Genomic DNA, 24,220 nt, shown 5'->3' with positions numbered 1-24,220 from the left:
TCACCTCCCTACTACACACCATGTGCTCTGCCCTGTGCTGTGCAGGGCCACTGAACTCGCCTCCCTACTACACACCATGTGCTCTGCCCCATGCTGTGCAGGGCCACTGAACTCACCTCCCTACTACACACCATGTGCTCTGCCCCATGCTGTGCAGGGCCACTGAACTCACCTCCCTACTACACACCATGTGCTCTGCCCCGTGCTGTGCAGGGCCACTGAACTCACCTCCTACTACATACCATGTGCTCTGCCCCGTGCTGTGCAGGGCCACTGAACTCACCTCCCTACTACACACCATGTGCTCTGCCCCGTGCTGTGCAGGGCCACTGAACTCACCTCCTACTACACACCATGTGCTCTGCCCCGTGCTGTGCAGGGCCACTGAACTCACCTCCCTACTACACACCATGTGCTCTGCCCCGTGCTGTGCAGGGCCACTGAACTCACCTCCTACTACATACCATGTGCTCTGCCCCGTGCTGTGCAGGGCCACTGAACTCACCTCCCTACTACACACCATGTGCTCTGCCCCGTGCTGTGCAGGGCCACTGAACTCACCTCCTACTACACACCATGTGCTCTGCCCCGTGCTGTGCAGGGCCACTGAACTCACCTCCCTACTACACACCATGTGCTCTGCCCCGTGCTGTGCAGGGCCACTGAACTCACCTCCCTACTACACACCATGTGCTCTGCCCCGTGCTGTGCAGGGCCACTGAACTCACCTCCCTACTACACACCATGTGCTCTGCCCCGTGCTGTGCAGGGCCACTGAACTCACCTCCCTACTACACACCATGTGCTCTGCCCCGTGCTGTGCAGGGTCACTGAACTCTTTTCAGTTAGGCTTCAGACACTTTCTAGACTGTGGCATCATTACTGAAGCAAGAGGTGTAGAGACCTGAAGTAGCTTCCAACGCTGATTTTTTTAAGAGACAGGCAAGACCATTCTCCTTACGTAGCTTGGGCTGAGTTTGAACTCAGTCATCCTCCTTTCATCTCTCTCTCCACAGCCCATGCTGATGTTCCCAGGTTAGACCAGCACACCCTGCTCAACAGCGTTTCTTTAACCTGTGTCTGCTAAGCTGTACACACACGGCATGCTATCTGGATGAGAATGGTTTTGGGAACTGAATCCACTGGGATAGGGCACTCTGCGGCAAGCGCCATTGTCCCATGAGGTGTAAGTCCTGGCGAGGGAGCAGCTGAGACTCAGGGACAGGGTCCAATCTGTGAGAAACCAGGAAAGACCTGTAGCACAAGTGCATGCTCTCATCTGTTTTCCAAAAATAGCCAGAGCAGTTTTTTCAGTATCAGGAATGGAACTGAGAGCCTTACGTGTTAGGCAGGAGCCTTTGCACCAAGCTGCACACACAATACCCGTCTGTCACTGACTGACTAGACGAGGAGTGCTGGCAGGTGGAGTTAGGAAGGGTACCTGAGCTTTAAAGGATCTCTGTGAGGAAAGAGTCTGCCAGCGTGTGTCTATAGGCTGTGATGGACAAGCCCCAAGAGCCTCAGTGCTCTCTCTAATATGTTTAAGTGCTTCTAAGGGAAGTACACAAATCTGTGTACTATATGCCTAGAACCCAGGACTCTATGTTAACCCAGAAAAGCTGTTGGCGAAGTGGAAAAGGCTTGGTTACTCTAATGTCCCATAGATCCTGGAACACAGGGGATTGTAATTAATAGCAGTTCCCCTACATCATCCACACCCCCTACACCAATTTCCCTACTGACTTCCACAGATCTGAGAACGTCATCCCTTTACAGCTGTGTGACCTAACTCCTATCCCCAGGCTCCGGTTCTCAAGCCAAGCAGAGTGGAGTGCAGCGTGTAGCCCAGGCAGCCTGAGTACTAACTTGATGACCTTGGGCAGGCAGGTGGTGTCCAGCTGGTAAATGGACAGGTCAAAGAGGGTGGTAAAGTCACGGGGGTTCTCATCGCCCTCCTGCAGACACACTCGGAGCTGCTCTGAGAGGGTGGCTGTGTCTGGTACCATCGTGTAGTCGGAAATCTAAAAGCCAAGAGAGAGTTCCTTTCAGCACAAGTAAATGGGAGTTTAATCTGTCAAGCATCAACCATCTTGGGTCTCAATCTACAGAACTTCTATTTCCTTGCCAAGAGACCCGCCACTTTCCATCACTGACAACTGAACACTTTATGCAGAAAAAGGCACAAAGCTCACTGGACTGGCAGAGTCCAACTCTCCAATTACACAATTGCACCACTGAGCACAGCTGGAACCAGGCTGACTTGACGAGTTCCCTTTTACTATCATGGTCTTTCCTGAATTCTTGGCAATCAACTTTCGCCCTCAAATTTACTCACATCTCCACCTTTATCCATCAATATCCTTTTTAATCACTTCAACTTTGTCAAAAACAATTCTCCTTAAGGTAATTTTAATGAACAACTTTTTTATTATTTATTACAGTGAGAAACTGGAAGTGATAAGAAAAAGCCCATAAACTCTTCCTACAACATACACACCTCCAGCATCTGGGCCCTGTCTGCTCTCTCCCCTTGCACATCACATGGCCCTTCTTCTCCCCAGCCAATGATATCTCTAGCACTTCTCAGAGACAGAGATAGCCTGTGCTCTGGGCCAGTAATGGTAAAAGACCAAGAGCATCTAAACCTCACTCTAGATCTCCACCTCACCAAGCCACTGTTAAATACAGTGCAGTATAAACAAGGGAAGCCACGGCTCAGTGTTGAGAGCTTTTCAGAGGACTGGATTTGGTTCCCAGAACCCACTTCAGTCAGGAGGCTCCCAACCACTTGTTACTCCAGCTCCACAGGGGCCGATGCTTTCTTCTGACCTCCTTGGGCATCTGCATATGTTGTACATGTACATATACAGATGCATACACACACACACACACCAAGAAAGAGAATACATCTTTAATAAACTAACAGATAGAAGGCTCTTCAAGAAAGTACATGGAACATGCTTCACTTGTAGTTTTTCCCAGGGGTCACATGTAGCCCAGGAACATATATGGGAACTCACTACTTAACCAAGGCTGACGTTGAAGCTCTGATCCATCTGCTTCCATATCCCGAATGCTGGGACTGCAGGTATATGCCATCACGCTCAGCTCCAACAGTAATTTTTTTTTTTTTTGAGACAGGGTTTCTCTGTATAGCCCTGGCTGTCTTGGAACTCACTCTGTAGACCAGGCTGGCCTTAACTCAGAAATTCACCTGCCTCTGCCTCCTGAGAGCTGGGATTAAAGGTGTGTGCCACCATCGTCCAGCCTCCAACGGTAACTTTAAAGGTGCTAAATAGTGTACATATAGTGTGTGCAATATCATTTGCATAAAAGATAAGGGAATGAAAGTGCACACATAGATGAGCCTACCTAAGTATCAATTATCTCTAAAGAACCTATGGGACAATATGTTTGATGTCACTTGAGGGAAATAATAAAACAGCCTGGCTGAAAGACAGAAGGAAGGCTATTCACATGTATGCTTTTTTTAAACTCAGAACTGTGTGCATGCATTACCTATTAATGTATGCCTGTAATCTCAACACTTTGAAATAGTTTAAAACTGCACTAAGGCTCAGGAAACCTCCAAGAAGAGGGAGCAGAAGACTGTAAGAGACTGTAGTAAGAGTCAGAGGACCAGGAAGTCTGCTGTGAGATTCTCTCTCATAAATGACAGAAGCAATCAATACTTTGTTGGTACCTCAACAAAGTGGCAGCCTAAAACAAGACCTGAACAATGGCCAGACCAATAGACATGGTAATTTGGAAGGGGCAAATCTTACAGGGTCCCATCCCTAAACAAAGAACTACAGGCAGCTAATGACGGCAGAGAGAGGGGGAGAAGTAGCTGGCTCAGAGTTGAGCTCAAAAACAAAAAGCCCTGCTATGGAGCTAGATATGGCAGAACAGCCTGTGATCTCAGCACTCAGGAGGCTGAGACAGGAAGACTGCTGTGAGCTCAAGACAAACACGGACCACACAGGGATATTCTGTCTCAAATAAAGAACATGGTCCACTCAGGAGGCAGAGGCAGGCAGATTTTTGAGTTCGAGGCCAGCCTGGTCTCCAAAGTGAGTTCCAGGACAGCCAGGGCTATACAGAGAAACCCTGTCTCAAAAAAAAAGAACATGGTCATCTGAAGGACCATGGGATGGCTCTGACATTGAATGTTCAGCATATAAGAAACCCCACCACAAACCAAACAAACACAAAGTCTTAGCTTCAGCACAGGAGATTTGCCTGAACATTCATTATAGGAATAGTAAGATACATTCACTTTTTTTTCTGTAGCCCTAGATCTAATTTAATCCCAGTACTTGCCAGGCAGAGGCAGGTGGCGCTCTGTGAATTCAAGGATAACCTGGTCTCCATTTTGAGTTCCAGGCCAGCCAAGGCCATGAAACCCAGCCTAAGCAAAGCAAATCAAATAAACAAACAAAAACAAAAAAGGGGAACAAACAAACGACCTTTCCCAATCCTCAAACTTTTTTTAAGTTAAAAAAAAAAAAAAGCAGATAAATGCCCTTCCCAGCAACATGTGGCAGCTTTAGAAACTCAGTATTTAATAGGATATGAGTAGAGTGAGAGTACTGACAAGGCGGCTACCTATGCCACGACACAACCCAGCACACAGCTCAGGGAGTACAAACAGGCCAGCCGTCTGTTCACTTCTCTGGCCTTCCATGACTCCTAGGCATCCAAACAGAAACATCACAGAGTGCTCCCAGAATGACTAACTGGCCTAACTTGTTCTTTTTACATTTATTTTGCATTTTATTTATTTACCATATGAGTGGGGACATGTGTGTCAAGGCATGCACGTGGAAGGAAGAGGACACTGTGTAGCTGCTGGCTCTCTCCTTCTATTGTGTCAATCCCGGGATTGAATTAAGGCTGTCAGGCTTGGCCACAGCCCTCTCGCCGAGCAATCTTCCAGAGAACAAACAGTAAATCCTGAGGTTTATATGGAAGCACTCAATCAATCCTATGGTTAGCTAATTTCTTCCAACTGTCTTTTTTTTTTTTTTAAGATTTATTTATTTTATATATGTGAGTACACCTAAGAGGGCACAGGATCCCATTAAAGATGGTTGTGAGCCACCATGTGGTTGCTGGGACCTCTGGAAGAACAGCCAGTACTCTTAACCTCTGAGCCATTTCTCCAAACTGTCTTCCAACTGTCTTAGGGGTGAGTTGAAAGAGATCTTTCTGTCCCTTTGGAAGTGGTTCTAAGAAGCTGACCCATCTTCCATTTCTATGATGCAGTCTCCTACCTCTGGGTCCTCAGCATCAATCTGGTTGAGGTGGATGTCTCCTGTTGTAAGCCACTGGAACACAACATCCTGCATTTGAAATGATAAATATAATTAGACACCTGGCTATTTGGGAATGCTAAAGGTCAGGCTAGACAAAATAATTAAAGTAGGGAGAAAAGACAATAGAATTCAAAAAAGGATGATCAGCCTTCTATTGGTAAAATCTCTTTAAAGTAGTGAGAATTTTGTTTTAAAAACCCCGTTATGTATATGAGAATTTTGTCTTGTTTTGTTTTAATCCTAGGTCTGGGATAAGAGGCTGCTTCCCAGCAGGTGGTTATGATTTGCCTCATGCACTAGCAGGGGGTGATTTTGCCAGCTGCAGATAATTGAATTGTGGGGCCTCTGGAGAGGGATTAAACGGGAGAGCTTCAAGAGGTCCTGTGGCAGTTGCTCCTGCTCCTGCTGTTGCTTCCTCTTGCTGTGGTTTGTCACGTGGTCATGAGTAAAGCGACAACAAGAAATTGGAGACAGCCTGAACGAAAAGTGGACTTGTCCCAAGGAACCTGACACCCCTAAATCAACAGGAAGTAGTCTAAAGTGTTCTACACACCCTTAACCCTCTAACCTTTCTCTTCTAACCAGTATTGGGGTTTGGAAGGGATTTGGGCAGAGAGAGAGAGAGAGAGAGAGAGAGTTCGAAGCGTGGTAGATAATAAGAACCCAATAAAATAGACAAAAAAGCATGCCAACTAAAAAGCACGCCAACCTCAGTCTAATGCAACCTTTATCATTCACGTCAGAGCATTCTAACACATTACAAGCCAACACTTCCTAAAACCTGTTCACAATCCTAAAACAACCTTTGCTTTCTGTGATGAGAGTCAAAACTTTTAAAAAACACACCTTTTCATCTTTGGCAATCATAATATGACAAAAATCATAATTATATGTAAAACCCCAGCCTTTGAAAAGCAAACATTGAGGTTTCAGAACACAGTGAAAGGCGCTGAGGCCCAAGCAGAGTGCTTAGTCCACCTCACACTAGACTAGAAGGGCCCATCCACTAACAGGGAGGGCACACACCTTCCTCTGGCAGGTAAGTTGCTAGAGTTCCATCCAGAACATGGCTCAGAAGCCATGAGCTCTTTCAGCTACACTGACAGAGCAAGGCCACACTCACTTCGTTCTTTATCAGTGATCAGTCCTACACATAACTCTAGCTACCCCATGCTGCCACCCCCTCCTACACTCACTAGTCACGACCTTCATTTAGTCCTCATTCTGTCCTGCCTAACTGACTCAGGCTGGCCTCTCCCTTTCTTCCTTCCACACAACAGAGGGGTCTGAGATTGTGGAGGGTTGGTCTATTGCTATGTATTGTAATGCTAAATTCTATGCCAAAGTTCTAGGCCTACCTAGACTTCTCACACTCACAGGCTTTTACTGAGTGGCTTCTCCTGTTTACAAGCTTTTGTTGTGCAAACCTTGTTCCTTGATTTACTATTATAGGTTAAATAAAATTAACTGCAGCCAGTTACTGGAGGGACTAGAGGTGGGTGGGTTTGGAGTCACCTGGTTGGAGGAGGAGGGGGAGCCATGAGCATATGGCCAGGAGAAACAGCAAGTACCTGGGGCACATGGCTAGGGAGGTAGCCAGGCTTGAAGTTAAAAAAATAAATTAAGGGTGACCCCCCGCCAAGTAATTGTCAAAGGCAAATAAAATAACCATAGTCCATTTTGTAAGTGAGTCGGGGGAAGCCTAACTTGTCTGTACACATCCCTGAGCTTAAGCTGCTTGATTTACAAGTCGGGCCCTCCCCAGTTTTCCAAGGTCAGCCACCTCTGATTCAGCAGTACTCTTTCTACATTCGCTCATCTGTATGTCACTCTCTGACATACTATAGACTGCTGTAGAGCAAGGGCTACGGCTGACTCAATACTTTTAGTGCCTACCATGTAATATGTTTAGCATGCTCATGTAAATGAGTAATAAATACACTTATGGGTATTTTCTAATGATATGGAAGACACGAAAGAGAAAAGCTTACCATAATTTTGCTATTTTCTTCTTTATCTAAATATTGGTCACTGAACATATGACACGAACCAAGCACTGCCAGCTTTCCAAAACCTTGGTTCTGTTGATGACAAAGCGATGTTAGATACTTACATCACAAAACACACTGCATGTATCGCTTACCACATTAGCAACTGTCTGATACACCAATAAATGCCAATTCACACATAGCTAATATTTGAAAAATATCAGCTATGAAAACAATTCCCATTTACTTTTTTTTAAAGACCGATTTTTCATTTATGTACAGGAGAGCCTCATCTACAGGAGAACATGTGCAGCACATGCATGACGGAACCTGTGTAGGCTGAGGGGGGCATGCGATCCCCTGGAACTGGAGACACAGGGAGATATGAGCTTCCACGTGGGTTGTGAGCCTATAGTGGGTTCTGAGAACTAAGCAGGCCTCTGCCAGAGCAGCAAGTGCCCCTAGTGGGTTGTGAGCCTGTAGTAGGTTCTGAGAACTAAGCAGGCCTCTGCAAGAGCAGCAAGTGCCCCTAACTACTCAACCATCCTCCATCCCACACTACTACAAAGTATCTTTGCCTTTCTGATAAATATGAAAAAATGGTGATTACCAATATTGCTTAGGTTTCAGTGAGTGAGTCTTTCACCACACTGCTACTAAAATTATCAGTATCTGCAGCCAAAGCTGGAGAGAGAGCTTGGTGGGTGAAGTGCTTATGTGAGCGACCTGAGTGTGAGTCCTGAGTCCCAGCTGAGGTAGCACACGTGTCCATAACCACAGCACTCCTGTGTGGCTATGGGTGTGGAGGGAGAGAAGAGAAAATCCCTGGACCTTTGTGAGCCAGCTAGCCTGGCATACATAGCAGCAACAAAATAAGAGACCTTGTCTCACACAAAGTTCAAGATGAAGATCAACTTCCAAGCTTGTCCTCTGACCTCCATCTGTGTGCCACAGAATACATGTGCCCATAATCACATACGTATGCAGATACATGCATGCATGTGCACACATGCACACATATATCATACACACATAAAGACAAAAAAAATTTAAAAAGAAAAAAAACAAAACCCTGCACCCAACAATCTGAAACACACAGATTCTATATTGCATTCATAATTATAAATAATTAGAAATAAATCCAATTGTTCAGTGGGAAAATAGACTTCAGGTTCTACCTCATAAAAAGCAAGTGCGTCACAGGAAAAATATGACGATTTTGTTGGGGTTTTTTTTTTTTTTTTTTTCAAATCAGGGCATCATTATGTACCCTTGGCTGGCCTGGAACTCAACTCACAGAGCTCCAACTTCCTCTACCCCCCAAATGCTGGGATTAAAGGCATGTGCCTATTATAAAGTGGTTCTATACTTCAACAACATAACAATACCCCCATATCTAAGAAAGTCAATACCTTTGAGTGATAGAAAGCTAGAATGGGTCTGTTCAGTGGGAAGCAGACAGAGCCTGTGGATAGCACGGCCACTGCTGGCTTCATGACGCTCAATGTGGCACCAAAAGGGTAGACAAAGGTGAGAGCCCTGTAAGAAAGCAAACACCCAGGTGACTGCAGAATGGGTTTTCAGAGCATTAAATGGCTCAGCAAGGAAAGACACTTACCACCAACCCTGAGTTCAATCCCCAGAACCCGAGCAGCAGCAGGAGAGAACTTAGTTCCACACATATGCTAGTGTGCATGTGTCTACGGCCCCAGTCCCCCAATAAGTAAAAATCCCAGTATTCAAGGCCTGACACAAAAAGACCGTGTGTGAGGCCAGCTCACACTACATAGCAGGTTCCAGGCCAGCCTGTGATAGAAAGCTTTGTCTAAAATTAAAAAATAGACTCTGGGGCCTGCTACATAGGTCTGAATCTAAGTTCTGGCAACACACAAAGTTGGACAATTACCTCTACCTCTATCACTACTTAGATAAATTAGAGTGCAGCCAATTTAATTCAGTCATTTAAAAGAATAAAGTACTTACTTATATCGTTATACTGGGGGAGACCTAGAAATCTAAATTCCATACTTGTAAGATACAACAATTCTCTTCAGGGAGGAACACAGATTTACAGGGTAAAATTACTACTTTGCTTCCTTTTAAGCTATACCATGGGTTTTTGCTTTGTTTTGTTTACATCCCAACCTTAGCTTTTCCTCCCTCCTCGCCTCCCAGTCCTTCCCCCATCCACTCTTCCGTTCCTCTTCAGAAAAGGATAGGCTAATCTTGGAGATCAACCAAGGGTGGCATATCAAGTTGCAGTAAGACTAGGAACCTCCCTAGGATTAAGGCCAGATAAGGCAACCCAGAGACATTACCTCAGAGTAAAGGATTAGAAAAAGAGTTTCTAAGCAAATAGACCCAAGAAGCAAGCTGGTGTATCGATTCTGCTATCTAACAAAATAGACTTCCAACCAAAATTAATCAAAAGAGATGGGGAAAGACACGTCATACCAATTAAAGGAAAAGTCCACCAAGAAGATATTTCAATTCTTAACATCTATACCCCAAATGCAAGAGCATCCATATTTGTAAAAGAAACATTACTAAAGCTTCAATCCTACATTGACCGTCACACAGTAATAGTGGGAGAGAGATTTCAATACCTGAGTCTCAAAATCAACAGGTCATCCAGACAGAAACTAAACAGAAATCCGGGAACTACCAGTTGGCGTGACTGAAACAGACCTAACATAGCTACAAAACACTTAACCCATAAAAGAATATATCTTCTTCTCAGGCCCTCATGGAACCTTCTCTAAAACTGACCACATACTTAGTCACAAAGTAAGTCTCAATGAGTACAAGAAAATTGAAATAACCATCTACATCTTGTCAGATCATCATGGATTAGAGCTAGTTTTCTTTTGGTTTTAACTGTGTGCATATGCATGTGTACAGTACCCACAGTCCAGAACAGGACTTCAGGTTCTTTGAGTTACAGGTGTCTGTGAGCTCTTCTGATATGGATTCTGAGAATGACCGTAGGTCCTGCAAGAACTGTATCTACTTTTAACCATCTCTCAAGCTCCCAATTTGGTTTCTGTTAGTGATGGTTTTGGAGGTCTTTTGGTGAGAATTACTTCTATAAGCAGAAAACTCTTCATTTTGAGAAAGGCAACTCTCGGAAGAGAGAGTGCCCTCCTTTCAGAGAGCTGAAGACACACTTACTGGGCATTGTTCCCACTGTTCTCTTCATCAATGACTCCAGGCACAGCCTTTCCTGCAGCTCGGCTAATTTCTCTAAAAGAAAAATATTAAAATCAAATAAGCAAAATGTTGGGAGACTTCACACTGCCTCATCAACAGTAAGTGTGAACCAGACAAAGGACTCTGTACTTTGCCAGTTTTTAAAAATTAAAAGCATACCCACAAACCCACATTCTTTTCAGATAGAGATTAGGCTTGAACCAGGCATGGTGGTACAGGTATTCCCAGTACTTGTTAAGTAAAGGCAGATGGATCTCTGTGAGTTTCAGTCAAACTTGACCTACAGAGTGAGTTCTGGGCTACCTAAGTCTACATAGGTAGACAATGGATCTCAAACAAACAAAACCAAACAAAAAACCAGTGTGGTGGTGGCGCACACCTCTAATCTCAGTACTCAAGAAGAGGAGGCAGGTAGATCCTTATGAGTTGGAGGCCAGCCTGGTCTACAGAGCAAGGGAGTTTGAGGAACAGCCAAGGCTACACAGAGAAACCCTGTCTCAATAAACAAACAAACAAACAAACAAACAAACAGATTGACAGTAACAAGAGACCTAGGCTTGGGGTGGGATATAGCTCAGTGGGAAGAGTGCTAGCCTAACACGTTCCAGGCCCTGGGTTCCATCCCTAGGAACACGTATACAGGGTCTGGTGGTACACTCATCACTTGAGTGTGAGGGAGACGCAGATAGATCAGAAGTTCAAAGTTACTTTGGACTACGTGAGCCTGACTCAAAAAAATAAAATAAGAAAAAACTAGACAGATGTTCAGTTCAGTTCCTTTTTTGTGCTTTAGGAATAGGGTCTTTAAAAGGGAGGACACAAAATTGGGAGGTGTGGGAAGATGGGGTGGATATGGGAGGTAATATGATCAAAAGACAGGATATGAAATTCTCAAAGGATGAACAAAGGAAAGGAAAGGAAGAAGGAAGTCTTTCCATTTAGCACTGGTTGGCATAGTTGGTACTCACTATTCAGCCCAGGCTGGCTTTAAAATTGCACCAGTCCTCTATATTAGACTACTAAGTGTGGGGATCACAGTGTGTATAGCCATACTCTCAGTTCCTCCATCTTGAGTCCTGAGGAAAGCGTCTACAACCTAGATCCACATTCTACACTGTACAACCAGGATCAGCAGAGTGCTTGCACATGGTAGGCTCAAGTGTAGGACAAATAATTTACAACACGGGAAGTAGCCCATGGGCCATCTATGCGGCCATCTCATAGACTCCCTTCCGATTCCCAAAGCCCCCCATCTGTTAGGATCTAGAGCAGTAAAAGCTGACTCAGCCACAGGCTTCATGAGGTGAAATCAGGCTCAGTCCGGAGTATGCATGGGGCCTGGGATGGGGCCTAGGAGGGCTCAAACAGCAAACCTGGAACTACTCTTGAGGGAATGGTGAGACCAGATCATATCATGCTGTCTCTAGACAGCGTGGCAAGCAGCCATGAATAAGGGAACTGTTCAAACCTGCTGGAATCTGGCTAAAGCAGCACACACTTGGGAGGCTGAGGCGGGAAGATCATAAGTTTGGGGCCAGACTGGACTACATATGGAGACCTAGTTAAAAAATATTGACTTTAACAGACGGACAAACAAGCCAAGATATTCAGCTCCACAAACAGAAATGCAAATCTGAGAACTGGGTCCTAATGCTGAGATGCCTTCAGTCAATCTGTACTCAACGGCGACCCTACTTCCAGGCTTTCCAGTAATACACAGTTTAATCCCACTTGGAGTGGAAATTCCCACTTGGAGTGGATCAAAGGTAATGAGAAGGTTTCCAAAGCTGGAAGAATATAATTTGAGGAATAAGAAGTAAATAAGGGCTGGAGAGATGGCTCAGCGGTTAAGAGCAACGACTGCTCTTCTGAAGGTCCTGAGTTCGAATCCCAGCAACCACATAGTGGCTCACAACCATCCGTGATGAGATCTGATGCCCTCGGTGCATCTGAAGACAGCTACAGTGTACTTGAATATAATAAATAAATAAATAAATAAAAGAAGTAAACAAAGCGAGACAGCCGAGAAGGGAGGTACGGCAGTGAGGTGGTATGGACAGGGACAGGCACGGGCAGGGTGTTCAGCTTCAACACTCTCACCTGTTCAACACTCCGTCTGAAACCAGAGCTTCCTTAGGATGGAAGTACTTGTAATACACGTTTCTAACCACAGCATCTTAAGGCACAAAACAGGAAGATACATTTTAGAGTAGAAACAAGCTTGACATAAATGAAAAGAAACTAGAACTCTGCTCAAATCCCTTCCATTTTATCAAAGGTCCAGTCTGTTAGTGAGCTCAGAATGTGTAACCATGGCACCCTGGCAAGAGGGTCTTCCCAGGATACCAGCAGGTCAAGAAAGCTAGGATAAAAAGATTCAATAGGCAATCGATACCTTTGTTTAAAATAATAATTACCAAACCAAAGAAGGCTCAGTGAGTAAAGGTGCTTGCCATCACGCCTAAAAGCCTGAGTCTGAACCTCGCAGTCCATATGGTGGAAGGAGAGCGCCAACTCCACCCCATTGCCCTCTGACCTCCATATGTACACGTGGCATACTCATGGACAAAGAAACAGATAAAATGTAGTAAGACGATAGTCACCATTATTAACCATGATTCCGTATTCCTCTAGAAGAAAGTTAATATTGGTATCAAATCTGGATTCTCCCCCTTCTCCCAGCATCACAAGGATATCCCCACCACTGTCAAGATACTTCTTCAGGACTTCAAACTACGGGAAGGAAAAAAACAATGACTGTGGGCAAAAGCCTTTGTTAAAATACCTACAGCACAAATAAGGCATTAACTACAAGTAAGTACTACAGATCCCTTAGCCATTTAAATGGTCATAGGATAGTATAAAATTTTCTCTCTATATAAGATCTATCTCTGGAAGGAGTTACAGAGACAAAGTTTGGAGCTGAGACGAAAGGATGGACCATCTAGAGACTGCCACACCCAGGGATCCATCCCATAATCAGCCTCCAAACACTGACACCATTGCATATGCCAGCAAGATTTTGCTGAAAGGACCCTGATATAGCTGTCTCTTGTGAGGCTATGCCGGTGCCTGGCAAACACAGAAGTGGATGCTCACAGTCAGCTATTGGATGGAGCACAGGGCCCCCAATGGAGGAGCTAGAGAAAGTACCCAAGGAGCTAAAGGGGTCTGCAATCCTATAGGTGGAACAACAATATGAACTAACCAGTACTCCCAGAGCTCGTGTCTCTAGCTGCATACGTATCAGAAGATGGCCTAGTCAGCCATCATTGGGAGGAGAGGCCCTTGGTCTTGCAAAAATTATATGCCCCAGTACAGGGGAACACCAGGGCCAAGAAGTGTGAATGGGTGGGTAGGGGAGTGGGGGGGGGTTATGGGGGACTTTTAGGATAGCATTTGAAATGTAAATGAAGAAAATACCTAATTAAAAAAATTGGAAATGATTTAAAAAATAAAAATAAAATACGCCTGTATTTTGAAAACCACAAAAAAAAAAAAAAAATCTATCTCTTCCAGGTGTGGTGGTGTATGCCTTTAATTCCAACACTCCAGAGCCAGAGGCAGGTGGATTTTTGTGAGTTCAAGGCCAGGCTAGTCAACAGAATGTGATCCTGTGGACAAAAGTGGTATATATAGAAACCCTCATTCCAAAAACAAAGCTATCCAGAAGGGGTGGCACACACCTTCAATCCCAGCACTTGGGAGGCGGAGGCAGGAGGACTTCTGTGCGTCTGAGTCCAGCCTGGTCTATAAGCAAGTTCCAGGACAGCAGAGACCCTATCTTGAAAAATCAAAATCAAAAACAAAACACAAAGATCTACCTCCAAGTTTACCTTTGATCATTAAGCTCTAAAATGCTCACGGGGGACTGAGGACGTAGCTCAGGAGGTAGAAATACTTGCCTAGCAGGCACAGGCCCTGGGTTTGCTCCCCAGCACTGCACAGAGGAGCCAGCACTCAGGACTAGCATACACTTATATAAGAAACGCCACCTTGTCGGGTGTGGTGGTGCACGCCTTTGATCCCAGCACTCGGGAGGCAGAGGCAGGCGGATTTCTGAGTTCGAGGCCAGCCTGGTCTACAGAATGAGTTCCAGGACAGCCAGGGCTCCACAGAGAAACCCTGTCTCAAAAAACCAAAAAAAAAAAAAAAAGAAAAAAAAGAAAGAAAGAGAGAGAGAGAGAGAGAGAGAGAGAGAGAGAAAGAAAGAAAGAAAGAAAGAAAGAAAGAAGGAAACAAAGAAAGGAAGAAACAAAGAAAGAAAGAAAGAAAGGTGAAATGCCACCTTTCTTATTATGGGTTTAAATGGATAGGTACACTGGGCATGGCGGGGTACACCTGTAATTCCAGCACTCAGATAGTGGACACAGGAAGATCACAGATTTGAGGCTAGACTGGCCTACACAGCTGTCCTATGTTCAAAGTAAATTATGGCAAAGAAGTGTGTCTGACCCTTAATTACCTTCCCAGTGGGCTTACTCTGTGGGGAGTCACAGGTCATCGCCACAGAGGGGAGACGACTACTCTAAGAAAACCTAGCAGGTGTAGAGGGAGACTCAAATCCATGATTTCAGACCCCTGCCTGCCCTGGCCTCTCTTGGTTTCTGTATGAATACTCCTTACTTCAGCAGCAGTAAACTTTTCCCTTGGTCCAGCTGTGATCCATAGTTTCACCCCAATTAACTTCTCAGAAGTGATTTCATCTTTCAAGCTGAAAAGTGATTTTAAGAGTAAATTAGAGCCATAATTTAAGTCAATTTATGAGTTATTGTAGCCTCTTGACTATATAGAACTATAAAGACTGAGACAGGACCTTAGAGCAGCCTCTTTCCCCAAGTGAGAGCCCCTCACTGGACTGCCCTAGAGGCATCCAGGCTAGGTTCAGAAACTCCCAATAAGCAAAGGAGTTCAAGTTAACCACCACTAAAGTATAAAGAAGTCTTCCAAATGCTAATTCAATAAACTCTTCCATTAGTATATTTATATTGTAAGGCAGGGACTCATAGCCCAGATTAGTGCCAAAATTACTATGTAGCCAAGTCTAACCTTGAAGCCCTACTCTACTGCTACCTCCCAAGTGCCGAGACTCGGGCACATGCCACAAAGCCTGGCTCTAACCTTAACTTACACAACTACATGTTTTCACTCATTAAAGTAAAACAAAACAAACCCCCAAACCCTACGGAGTAGAGCTGTAACTGAGTGGTAGAGTGCTTGTGTAGCCTGTGTAGGGTCTTCAGTTCATCCTCATGTCCACAGGGGGAAAAGACATTTAAAGAAAGCTCATCTGAAAACAAAGACATTTTCATTTAATTCTCACTTTTCCTTCCCTAATCTGAAATGTTAAACAAACCTAAAATGTGTCTGTCTCTTAGCTAAGATTAAATATAAAATATGGAGAAAACGTCTGATATCTTAAAATATTATATATGCATAATTATAATGAATCTTTGGTTTTTTATTGGAGGGCAACTTAATAATACGCTAACCAATCTTAAAACTATTGACAAGTTCTACCATCAGGTCACCATTATCACTCAGAAAGCAGTACCCACAATCACCTCTGAATCTTCCAATTACTCCGAAGTCTTTTCTGCAAAGATTTGTAGCCAGTGTTGGTGGTAAACACCTCCTTTTTGTATGCATTGAAAAGAATGGTACTCCGCAGCTCCTTCTCCATGGTTACCTTATAGATAAAGACAAACCAAAGAAGCAGTAATTTAAAAGTGCCCTCAAAGGCTGAGAGAGCCGACCCAGCCTGAGCCTGCCTGGCTTTAGCTCTCAGGCTGTGTACTCTGGCTCTCCTACCTGCCTACTTTCATGTCTTTTCCTACCACCACCCTCCTGTTGTATGCTGAGATTGCTCACTCCTGACAAGTGTAGGGTATATGTCTCCATATTATTTTAGGCACAACTTATTTTATAAAATAAGATCTTACCATAAATGCTACTCTGAAACACACTGCATATACGAAAACCTTCCTTTACATATGAACCAATTCTTCCAAGTAACTACACAGTATTCTGTATTGAGGACATAATACAACTATTTAACCAATCATAAACTTAATGGCATGTTTTGTCAATTTTCTTTGCTATAGTAAAAGACTAAAAACATTCCTAGACTTTTAAAATTTTATCTATTTACCTAGACTCATTTAAAAATTCTGTCTGTCTGTCTATCTATCTATCTGAGATAGGGTCTTACTATGTAGCTCTGGCTGTCCTGACACTCATTATGTAGACGAAGATGGCCTCAAATTCACAGAGACTCACCTGTCTCTGTCTCCAAGTGTTGGGATTTAAGGTCTGCATCTACATGCCAGTTAGCCTCATTTAAATTTACTTATATGTATGTATACACATGTGCCAGGAGGCAGGTTCCCTAGCAGACTTACAGACAGTTATATGTCACCGGATGTGAGTGCTGGGAACCAAACCAGAGTCCTCTGCCAGAGCAGTGTATCCCTTAACTGCTGAACCATCTCTCCATCTCCCTAAAAACATGTGAATGTGGTATTGTACAAACTACCCTTCAAAACACTAATAACCTATATTTCCGTTAACAATTTGTTCCCACATACCACTATTTTTCAGTCTTTGTCATCTTTACCACCACCACCAACAACAAAAAGGCTCTTATCTGTGGCTTTGCTTCTCAAGGGTCTAGTTTTAAGAGAGGTTAAATATGGTCTGAAATTTAAATGGAAAGTTCCAGAAATAAGAACCATCTGGGTAGTATAATGAAATCTTTTTTTTTTTAGACAATTTGTGTGTGTGTGTGTGTGTGTGTGTGTGTGTGTGTGTGTGTAGCCTTGGCTGTCCTGGAACCAGCTCTATAGACCAGGCTACCCTCAAATTCACAGGCTACCCTCAAACTCACAGAGAGCCACCTGCCACTGCCTCCTGAGTGCTAGGATTAAAGGTATGTCCCTCCAAGCTTGTATGATGAGATCTTAACACTATCCTACACTACCTAGCCCTGGACATGAGTCATTTCTTCGTGTAGCCTATGCTATTCATATTACCTCGCTATTAGTCATTCAGTTACCAATTCTGTCAATCAGACTGATGGTCTTGGTATCATAGGGCTCTAGTCAGTGCACCATGACAATATCCTAATAATGCATTGCCACACAGGCACTGTATAATCTCAACCACAGCGGTAAGCCCAGAATAAGGTATTTTGAGAGAAACCAATTCAAAACAAATTTTACTTTGTATTATCAGCTTGCTTATTTATATACTTATGAGTGCTCCATCTGCATGTATGCCTGCATGCCAGAAGAGGACATCAGATAACATTATAGAGGGTTATGAACCACCACGTGGTTGCTGGGAATTGAACTCAGGACCTCTGGAAGTACAGCCAGTACTCTTAACCCTGGAGTCATCTCTCCAGCCCCAGTAATATTAGTTATTATAAACACACACACACAATTTGATACTGTTTGTAGTCCCAGGAATCCACTGACTGTCTTAGAATAGCTACTGCAGATAAGGAAAAACTACCACATTGGCCATCGACCATTTGTATTTCTTCTCATTTTCCTGAGTCCTCTGGTCATTTTTCCATGGGGTTTTATACTTTTGTTTGTTTTTTGTTTTTTCGTTTTGTTTTGTTTTGTTTTGGAGACAGGGTTTCTCTGTATAGCCCTGACTGTCCTGGAACTCACTTTGTAGACCAGGCTGGCCTCGAACTCAGAAATCTGCCTGCCTCTGCCTCCCGAGTGCTGGGATTAAAGGCGTGCGCCACCACGCCTGGCAAAATCTTAATCTTCGTCCTGAGTAGTAGTGAATATACTTTTCTAATCAGCCATCAAAAAAGTTTTTCAAAAGTTTATTTGCCTTTAGTCGTGGCTTCTGGTAACTTAATTTTTGCTTAACTTTTGACTTAATTTTGCAGGTCATAAATCATTTTATAAATCCAAAAGTATTAATGTTTCTCATTCTGGATTCTGCAAGGCACAATGCATTTAGAAGAGCTTTCCCTGTGGTAAGATTTTTAAGTATATCCAATTTTGTCTTTTTCTTGGGCTTTTGTGATATAACTCCTTTTTATTAAGATTTTTATTAGGCCGGGCGGTGGTGGCGCACACCTTTAATCCCAGCGCTTGGGAGGCAGAGGCAGGCGGATTTCTGAGTTAGAGGCTAACCAGGTCTACAGAGTGAGTTCCAGGACAGCCAGAGATACACAGAGAAACCCTGTCTCGAAACAAACAAACAAACAAACAAACAAATGTATTAGCATATATTAATGTGATAATTCCGAGAATGCACATAAGGTACTTGCACCACCCTCTCCCTATGAGCTCCTGTGCCCGCTCACTGACTCCCTTCTTCCCAGACAGGTTTCCCTCTACTTTCATGTCTTTTTTTTTTTTTTTTTTTTTTTTTTTTTAAATAACCATAGTTTGGATTGCTTGTGGGAATGTGAGAAATGTGTGGTGATGCCTTACCATTGAAGAAAATGTCTCCCCTGTCCCAGCAACTTTTAAGTGCCCACAGAGTCTCAGGGAGGGGCAAGGCCTCCTGACCTGTCCCCTCCACGAGACAATGTTGACAGGCCCAATCTGTTGTAGGTCTTGTGCAGGCAAACGTGCTATGTATTTTCTTTTTATGTGCATTGGTGTTTTGCCAAAGTGTATGTCTATGTGTATAAAGGTGTCCAATCCCTGCAGTTACAGAAGTTGTAAACTGCCATGTGTACTGGGTACTGGGATTTGAAGCTGGGTCCTCTGGAAGAACAGCCAGTGTTTTTATAACTACTGAGCCATTTCTTCAGCCCTATGATATAATTTTTTAACACTGAAATTTACGTCCACTTGTAGATTGAAGAGATGGCTCAGTAGTTGCAGACACTTTGCCCCCAAGCCTGAAACACCCATAGGATGACGTCCTTTCTCTTCCATGAGCACTCAGTACCACATACACACAACAAACAAATGTAAATAAAAAAGAAATATATATATATATATAAACTATTTTTGGTCCATTTGAAACTACTCTGATGCTCATATTGGGTACCATTGTTTTTTACCTAAATTACTAGGCGACTGCACAATTCCAATCCATGTTTTAAGAGCTGATAGGAGAGACCTTCAATATACTGTTTCTTCTGAGACAATCTCCTATAATCTAGGTTCGCCTCTAATGCACTGTGCAGTGGAGGACGGCCTTGAACTCTTTAATGTCTTGCCTTAGTTTCCTGGGTGCTGGGATTACAGGCACATTGCCGCCATGCCGCTGCCTCTCAAATGACTTTTTTTTTTTTTTCCCTGTTCTGAGGACCAGGCAGACACCCAGGGTCTCATGCAGGCAGTCTATTAACTAAGCTGCAGCCTTAACCCCTTCAATGAAATTGAAAACATTTTGTCATGTTGACTTCACATGACACGGCTATTTTTTTGCTTGTTTTCTTTCTTTTTTTTTTTTAAAGATTTATTTATTTATTATATGTAAATACACTGTAGCTGTCTTCAGACACACCAGAAGAGGGAGTCAGATCTTGTTACGGATGGTTGTGAGCCACCATGTGGTTGCTGGGATTTGAACTCTGGACCTTCGGAAGAGCAGTCAGGTGCTCTTACCCACTGAGCCATCTCACCAGCCGGTTTTCTTTCTTTCTTTGTTTATTTATTTATGGTTTTTCGAGACAGTGTTCCTCCTGTGTAGCACTGTCACTCTCTCTGTAGACCAAGCTGGGGTTAAAGGTGTGTGCCATCACAGCCGGCTAACAGAGCTGTACTTGAACATGCTTGTTTTCATTTTGTGTACCTACAATGCTGTACTCTGCCTTCTCCAGTTTCCTGATTAGAACGTCACAACGATCATGTTAGTGATATTGACCTATTACTACACGGTGCCACAAAGAACCCAAACATCACAGTACTGAGATTTATATTTTTCTGCTTTTGAGACGTATTTGGGGTGGGAGCAGATTTCTGGGAAAAGTGAATACCCTTCTCTGAGTACTGAATTGCTCTTAACGGAAGAATACACTTCGAGGTAACAGTTTACTGTAGTTTAACCCCACCACCTCCTTCTGAAGGAGCAGTAGATCTGGGGTCCTGTCCTATTAGAATTAGAAATGAGTTTCCCTAAGAATAGGATAAGGTTTAAAAATCGGTAATAATAAGAATATTGAAACAATATTTGGGTAGCACTGCCCAACCATTCTCTTATTTTTTCTTCAATAATCTAACATGGTATACTAAATTTTGCCAAAGTGACGAAAAACACCAAGCGTGGTTGCAACGATAGCTGAGTCTGATTTGATGGCTCCCCATCCTAGGTTTTTTCATATTCTACAGGACTACGACAAATCCGCGCAGTCCGAGGAGCTAGAAATTCTACATCATCGCCAGGACCAGTTCCCAGCCCACTTCCGCGTCCTCAGTTTACCTCTGCCGACCTCGGGATTCCCACAAGGCTGGCCTAGGGGTCTCCAGAGCGGCATGGCGAGGCCGTCATCGTCTCCAGCCAGACCAACGACCTGGCGGCCCGCACAACCCGACCTCTCCTTACCTGAGGCCAGAGGCCGCCAGGTATCCAAGGCCGCGCGCCGAGAAGGCGTGGCTCCGGGCCCCGAGTGACTTCCGTCGTGGCGTGATGACGACAGCGCGACAGACGTGCTGTGTCTGGTGGCTGCGGACGCTGGGGGCTGTTGGGTAGGGGTTCGGGGCTAGCGCTGGGCTGGCCCGTTTCCCGGTAAAGACTGTATCCAAACTGAAGGAGTCACTTTTTAATAGGGAACCTATATTGTTCATTTGCTAGCAACTGCTATTAAAGACCAATAAGATGGTAGGTCCCCAGGCCGGGAATTCCGGCCTGCCTATGGGCGGGGACTGCTGCGGCAAGCCACGCCCCGGCCTGGCCTGGACGCAGGTTCCGGGCAGGCTCTTGCCGGGTAGCGATCAGGAGACCTAAAATGCCAGGTCTTACCAAAATTTAGAAGTAGAAGCTGGGGTAGGGAGTGGTGACGCGCCGGAGATGTAGTACTATTGTGGAGCTGGGGAAGCGTTTCGGGAAGAGGTACTGGCTTGGGCCAACGGTTGCCATGGAAACGGGAAACACGCTTGCTTCCGCAGAGGCTTCACTGAGAGAGGGCTGTCTGTGGCTTTGTAGTCAAAGCCTCTGCAGCCTCAAAACTTGGAGCAGGCACATGTAGGAAGCTCAGCAGTTTTTATTTTCATCTATGTCTTAATACAGAGCAGTATGCGTTAAGGATATTAAAATACACAAGTTTTAAGGCACTTTTCACGACTGTGGTTATGACGATTTTAGAAAGTGGGAAAGAGTGTGAAAGAGAACGATCTCTTCTCTCCCACTGAAGATCAAATCCAGAGCCTTCCACATCGTGAGCTGTACCATTGAGTTAAGTCTCAGCCAGGAAACTTTTCTAGTGGAGTGCTGCAGAATTGAATAGAGTGTGCAATTAAGGATGCAAATGATCAAGTGTGCAATTAAGGATGCAAATGATCAGGATCTGGACTTGGGCAAGTCACGGGATCATTCGGTACTGTAAGTGTACTAGAAGTGCCAGGACACCAGACCGGGAGCAGCTCCTGGAGCAGTTCTCTCACTGTACCAAGTTGCAGAAGGAGCTTGAGGGTTTTAGAGTCAGCTGCTCCGAAGTCCGGTGTCTGAGAAATGACTTGTATCTGGTGAACTTGAACATGCTGCTTAATTGGAGCATTTTCTACGTGTAAATTGAGGATAGATTCTAAAGGTTTATTATGAGGATTATGGATTGAATTGAGATGGCTCAGCAGGTAAAAAGGCTGAGCCTGACATCCTGAGTTAAATCCCCGAGTCCCACATAATCGAAGTAGAGAACCGATTTCTGTAAATTGTCCTCTTGACCTCTACAAGTATTCTGTGGCATGTTTATGCGCGCGCGCACACACACACATACAAATATGAATCTCAATCTCTCTCTCTCTCTCTCTCTCTCTCTCTCTCTCTCTCTCTCTCTCTTGCTCTGTTTGTTTTTTTTCAAGACAGGGTTTCTCTGTGTAGCCCTGGCTGTCCTGGAACTCACTTTGTAGACCACGCTGGCCTCAGACTCAGAAATCTGCCTACCTCTGCCTCCCAAGTGCTGGGAGGTGTGCGCCACCATCGCCTGGCCAAATACGAATTTCAAAAGGATATATTTTAGAACACTATGTATACAGTGTTCTGCCTACATGTATGACTGCACACCAGAAGAGGGTACCAGACCTCATTATATATTGTTATGACCTACCATGTGGTTACTGGGAATTGAACGCAGGATCTCTGGAAGAGCAGCCAGTGCTCTTAACCTCTGAGCCATCTCTTCAGCCCCCATCAATACAAATTTTGAAATGGGATATTCATATATATATATATATATATATGTATATATATATATATATATATATATGTCAGTTTCATAGTATACTTGTTCATTTTCTATCTTGGTGAAGCATTCTGTGACTTTACAATCTTAGAACAGCTGATTGTGGACTTCTGGCAGCATGTTCAGGTTTCGGACAGTCACCCTCCTGTAAGAGGGAAGATTTGTCCTCTCCTTGTGTCTCACCTCTAGCAGTTAACCCACACTAGGAAAGATAAGAACCAGTTTCTTTCCGTATCAAAGCTTAATAGTAATTCTTGACTGAGCTTTGATCTCCAATAGAACAGTGTTGCAGGTGTTCTCTTTGGTTTTTAATGTGTCCCAGCCCTGAGCCCTGCCTCCCCTCTTCATTCCTAGGGCAAGGGACAAAGGGGACAAAACTGAGAGGAAAGGAGTGGGACCAAATATAGAGGGAAAGTCAGTAAAAATCACCAGCATACACTGATTCAAAGAAAAGTCCTCCCATTGTCCCCAAACCAGCCAGCTAATGAGGCTACCCTGAAGTGTGTGCCAGGAGTTTGTGGGAAAGAAACTAAAGTAAAACAGAATAATCTACAGCGCATGGGCAGTGTCTTGAACATGCATCACATGCCCACGTCTGGCTAGTCAGCATTACCTTCTGAAATGATGAATTCTGAACACCTACAGCCTAATAGCTAGCCAGAATACTGGCCTCCAAGATCAGCTCTGTCCTTACGGTAAAGCACATGAACTTGATAACCAGGTCCAGATCAGGAGGGAAGGTCTCGTCAAGACCCTTCTAGATCACTTTCTGGTTCATTCTAGACAATTCTTGCTTTATTCTAAGAGACTTTTATTTTTGAGATATGGTCACATTGTATCTCCCTGACTGCCTGGAACTCACTTTGTAGACCAGGCTGCCCTGGAACTCCCAGAGCCACACATCTTCGGCCTCCCTGGTTTTCAGGGCATGTGCACTATTCCCATCTTTGAGGAGAATTCTTGGCCCTAAGAGCCTAAGGGAGGAGTAGACCTGTCCAAAGGTTACAAGGTAGAGTCCTAGGTCAAATATAGATTACCATTCCAGCCCGTTAGTGGTGTGGCCTTCAAGCCTCAAAGTTTCTCTGACCCTGTCTCTTCCGTTGACAAAAGGGGAAGTGATCATTCCCTTAGGGTCATTGGAAGAAGACCCCTAACCGACAGGAACATCAGCTCTACGACTCGCCCAGGAGACATGCTCTGAGGCTGACTTTGGACAGCTATGTAAAAAGGGAGTGTGTTAAAAGACTGCAATCTTCAAAGGAAAGCTCGAGGCTTCTAGGGACTGGCTGCTACAGTCTGCACCGTTGACCCTTCTCCAG

The 24,220-nt window shown here is 44.3% G+C and overlaps 1 protein-coding gene across 3 annotated transcripts in view; it reads right to left on the bottom strand.

Moving 5' to 3' along the window:
* Positions 1-21,463, bottom strand: part of Ift52 (intraflagellar transport 52) — a 29,039-nt gene extending 7,576 nt beyond the window's left edge. Inside the window, exons 1-10 of one of the 3 annotated variants that reach the window (NM_001356522.1) lie at positions 20,924-21,227; positions 16,081-16,205; positions 15,143-15,230; positions 13,120-13,249; positions 12,617-12,692; positions 10,478-10,549; positions 8,719-8,845; positions 7,310-7,399; positions 5,277-5,345; positions 1,867-2,021 (exon numbers count right to left, since the gene is read on the bottom strand). In NM_001356522.1, the coding sequence (NP_001343451.1) occupies positions 1,867-2,021; positions 5,277-5,345; positions 7,310-7,399; positions 8,719-8,845; positions 10,478-10,549; positions 12,617-12,692; positions 13,120-13,249; positions 15,143-15,230; positions 16,081-16,199 (926 nt within the window). In that variant the 5' untranslated portion in view covers positions 16,200-16,205; positions 20,924-21,227. Of the gene's footprint in view, positions 1-1,866; positions 2,022-5,276; positions 5,346-7,309; positions 7,400-8,718; positions 8,846-10,477; positions 10,550-12,616; positions 12,693-13,119; positions 13,250-15,142; positions 15,231-16,080; positions 16,206-20,923 lie in introns of all 3 variants that reach the window. The other 2 variants (NM_172150.5, XR_374472.4) reach the window with 2 other exon arrangements.
* Positions 21,464-24,220: the final 2,757 nt, after the last annotated feature.

The sequence above is a fragment of the Mus musculus genome, chromosome 2 (assembly GCF_000001635.26).
Source record: "Mus musculus strain C57BL/6J chromosome 2, GRCm38.p6 C57BL/6J".
Classification (NCBI taxonomy): domain Eukaryota; kingdom Metazoa; phylum Chordata; class Mammalia; order Rodentia; family Muridae; genus Mus; species Mus musculus.
Note: the sequence above shows the minus strand (reverse complement) of the source record. Positions and strands in the feature narration are given on the sequence as shown.